At 42.8% G+C, this 3,185-nt stretch overlaps 1 protein-coding gene across 1 annotated transcript; it reads right to left on the reverse strand.

Moving 5' to 3' along the window:
• Positions 1–1,849: 1,849 nt before the first annotated feature.
• Positions 1,850–2,671, reverse strand: LOC139239491 (probable G-protein coupled receptor 139). The gene has a single exon (XM_070868272.1). The coding sequence runs from the start codon at positions 2,669–2,671 to the stop codon at positions 1,850–1,852; it is 822 nt and encodes a 273-aa protein (XP_070724373.1).
• Positions 2,672–3,185: the final 514 nt, after the last annotated feature.

Genomic DNA, 3,185 nt, shown 5'->3' on the forward strand with positions numbered 1-3,185 from the left:
GACCTAGATAGACAGAAACCAACCGGAAATAACTGCAAACCAATAATCTCGGGTTCAACAGCCGAAAGACGGATTTCAAATGGTTCAATTAAGAGAAAAGATCACGTAAACTTAGATTGTATTTATTTTATTATAGAGTGGTGGTCTTTTTGCAATATTTCCAATGTTAAATAATGCGAAAGATAGATAAATATAATAATTTCACTGATTTGTAATACAGAAAAAAGGGGAACAATTTTGCAATTCAAGCCCAGACATTCACAAGTAAAATCGTGGAAGACATTTTCACAAAAAGGCAGTAGAGAACTTGAACTAACTGTGCAAAATTGTAGTCGCAGCTGGGACCGAATTGACATTGTCAAGACTGAGGTCGATAGATTTGTTAGGTAACGGTATCATGATTTATGCATCGAAGGCGGATTAAGAGACGAGCAAGGCAACCTTTAACGTGTGAAGCAATCTGGATCACTGGACCCTAAGGTTGCTGGTTCCTCACATACTGAGCCTTACATTCACACACTCTTCAGCTGGGTCTGGATCACTGGACCCTGTGGCTGGTTCCTCACAAAATGAGCCATACATTCACACACACTTCAGCTGGGTCTGGATCACTGGACCTTAGGCTGGTCCCTCACACACTGACCCTCACACTTACACACACTTCAGCTGGGTCTGGATCATTGGACCCTGAGGCTGCTGGTCCCTCACACACTGAGCCTCACACTCACACACACTTCAGCTGGGTCTGGATCACTGGACACTCAGAATGCTGGTCCCTCACACATTGAGCCTCACATATACACACTTCAGCTGGGTCTGGATCACTGGACCCTGAGGTTGCTGCTTCCTCACATAATGAACCCTAACATTCACGCATTCTTCAGCTGGATCTGGATCACAAGGACCCTGATACCGCATATGCAGCGAGTGAGTTAGGACAATTTGCAGGGTTTTCCTTGAGAAAGTGAGCCTCAGTATCTTTTCGCTGAAGGAGAGCTCGATGACAACGACACTATTTGACTGCTCACATGGTTGGGATCAAATTGCTGACACGGTGCCCCAGTGGTCACAGATATCTGACAGCAGGCAATGGGCACCTGGATCATTTCATCCTGAGGATAGGATGCAGCTGTGCGCACACCGTGCTACTGGTTCCCATTTCCTGTGGTGTTGTTACTCTGCAAATCCCGTTGTGCATAGACAGGGGGAAAGGGGACTCGCTGGTGGAAACACCATCATTCACAGATACTGCGACAATGGACTCATGACCGGAATCACCATCGCTTCAGTTCCAATAAATTCCACAGATCAGCAAGTGATGGAGAAGCTGTTGGTGAACTAGAGAAAGTAAAATTTGAAAGACAATACATGCTGATTGTTATAATGATCTGTTTATTATTCTCCAGTCTGTCCACACACAAAAACCAACACTGTTATCATTTACTTCGTGATGTTCTTTAGCTATTAATTTGAGACAGGATTATTCTCCTTTCACACTCCCCTGGTGTAACCCCCGTGTTCTGGTGCACATCCAGCAATAAACATTCCATGCTCACAACAGCCTAAACCTCAATGCTGGGACTTATATATATTTGTGTCCAGGAGCATGGTTTAATCCAATTAAACTCCTACTGTTATTATAAGCTACCATCTACATAAAGCACTTCTACCTTGTTCAAAGATACATACGTAGGAAAACGCAGGCCTTGTCAGATATTGCCCAGCGTTATGTCTGGATAAGCCTGGGACTGAGATGGAGCCTGTTGGGGTTCAGGTAAAAGATAACTCAGGATACGATATGTGATGTAATGCAGATCTAATGTTGGGAATTGCTCTGAAATTTTCTTTGCTAAACTAATTTATATATTATTCTCAGAGGATATCTCAACCCATTTTTCAGCTCATCTCTGAATTTAGTCTCGGTTACTGCATAGATACATGTGTTTGTGCAGCAGCTCAAAAGCAGGAGCATGTAGCTGGTATAGTCTGCAATAGGCATCGGGTCATTGTAACCTGTAAAATGATAGCGGTTTGTAATTCGCATTAATAAGAAAAATATCACATACGCCATCCAGAGCAATATGAAGTTGCCGGATATAGCGAAGAGTAAGATGATGGATTTCCTTCGGTTCTCCATCTCAGGATCATTGTCATTAACATCATGCATGTTGCCCCTCAGCCTCCTGCGGGCTCTACTCGCCGCCAAAATGTATCCTACACTCAGAGCATTCAGCAGCAGTATCAAGAATATTGGGAGCAGTGGGGTAAAACAGCGGTAAATCCAGCTAAATGCTACCCAAGCCGTTACAGTGTAATAATCTGGTTTTGCACCACAGCACCAGGGTACATTGTCGATTGTATAGTAGGATTCATATGTAAAGAACCAGGGAATATTTTTTAAAGAGAACAGCAGACACACAGTTCCTATAACCAGAGCTGCAGTTTTCTCGGTGCAATATTTAGTCCTCAGCTTCTGGCAACAAATGGTAACAAAACGATCGAAAGTGAAAGCGACGGTTAACCAGACAGAAATATCCGTGACTGCACGAAAGAGGACAGCGTGGAAAGAACACACAGGTGTGATGAACAGAAAGGTAGTCGGGAAATAATAATCATTAATCCGAGCCAGTATCACATCAATGATAATGACCAGTAGATCTGCCGCTGCCATGGACACGAGGAAGCGAGTGATACATCCGGAGAGACCACACTTTCCCCGGGACAGGACCACAATCGTCACCACGTTAGCTGTCAAAATGAAACACACAGAAATAGGGTATTAGCTGTCATGTTACAGCAAGGATTTGGTGTGAAATGTACTTTATTGCAGGATCTGGGTACTAGAACTGAACACTTTACTACTGCTAGAATTGTCTAGCAGAACATTATTTTAACATACAATTGCAATATTAAGTATCTGTGAGTGTGTGGTAAATACGCAAAATTAAATAACATCCACAAAGAGCAAAGCATGTACAAATAGACTCTGCGAATGTCCTCGGAGCTGTTCGCCTTCCGCCACTGCAACTTCGTAGAAAGTGTGGTAGAAATCCACTGGAGCTCCGAGTAAATTATTGGCCATTTAAATGTATGAATAAATAAACAGTTTGAGAATGAGTTAAGGATAATGGCTAAAAGTAGCAGTTCAATGACGGAAGAATAAATGAAGAGGAAACTAATTGAAA

Source organism: Pristiophorus japonicus, chromosome 27 (genome assembly GCF_044704955.1).
Source record: "Pristiophorus japonicus isolate sPriJap1 chromosome 27, sPriJap1.hap1, whole genome shotgun sequence".
In the NCBI taxonomy this organism is placed as follows: domain Eukaryota; kingdom Metazoa; phylum Chordata; class Chondrichthyes; family Pristiophoridae; genus Pristiophorus; species Pristiophorus japonicus.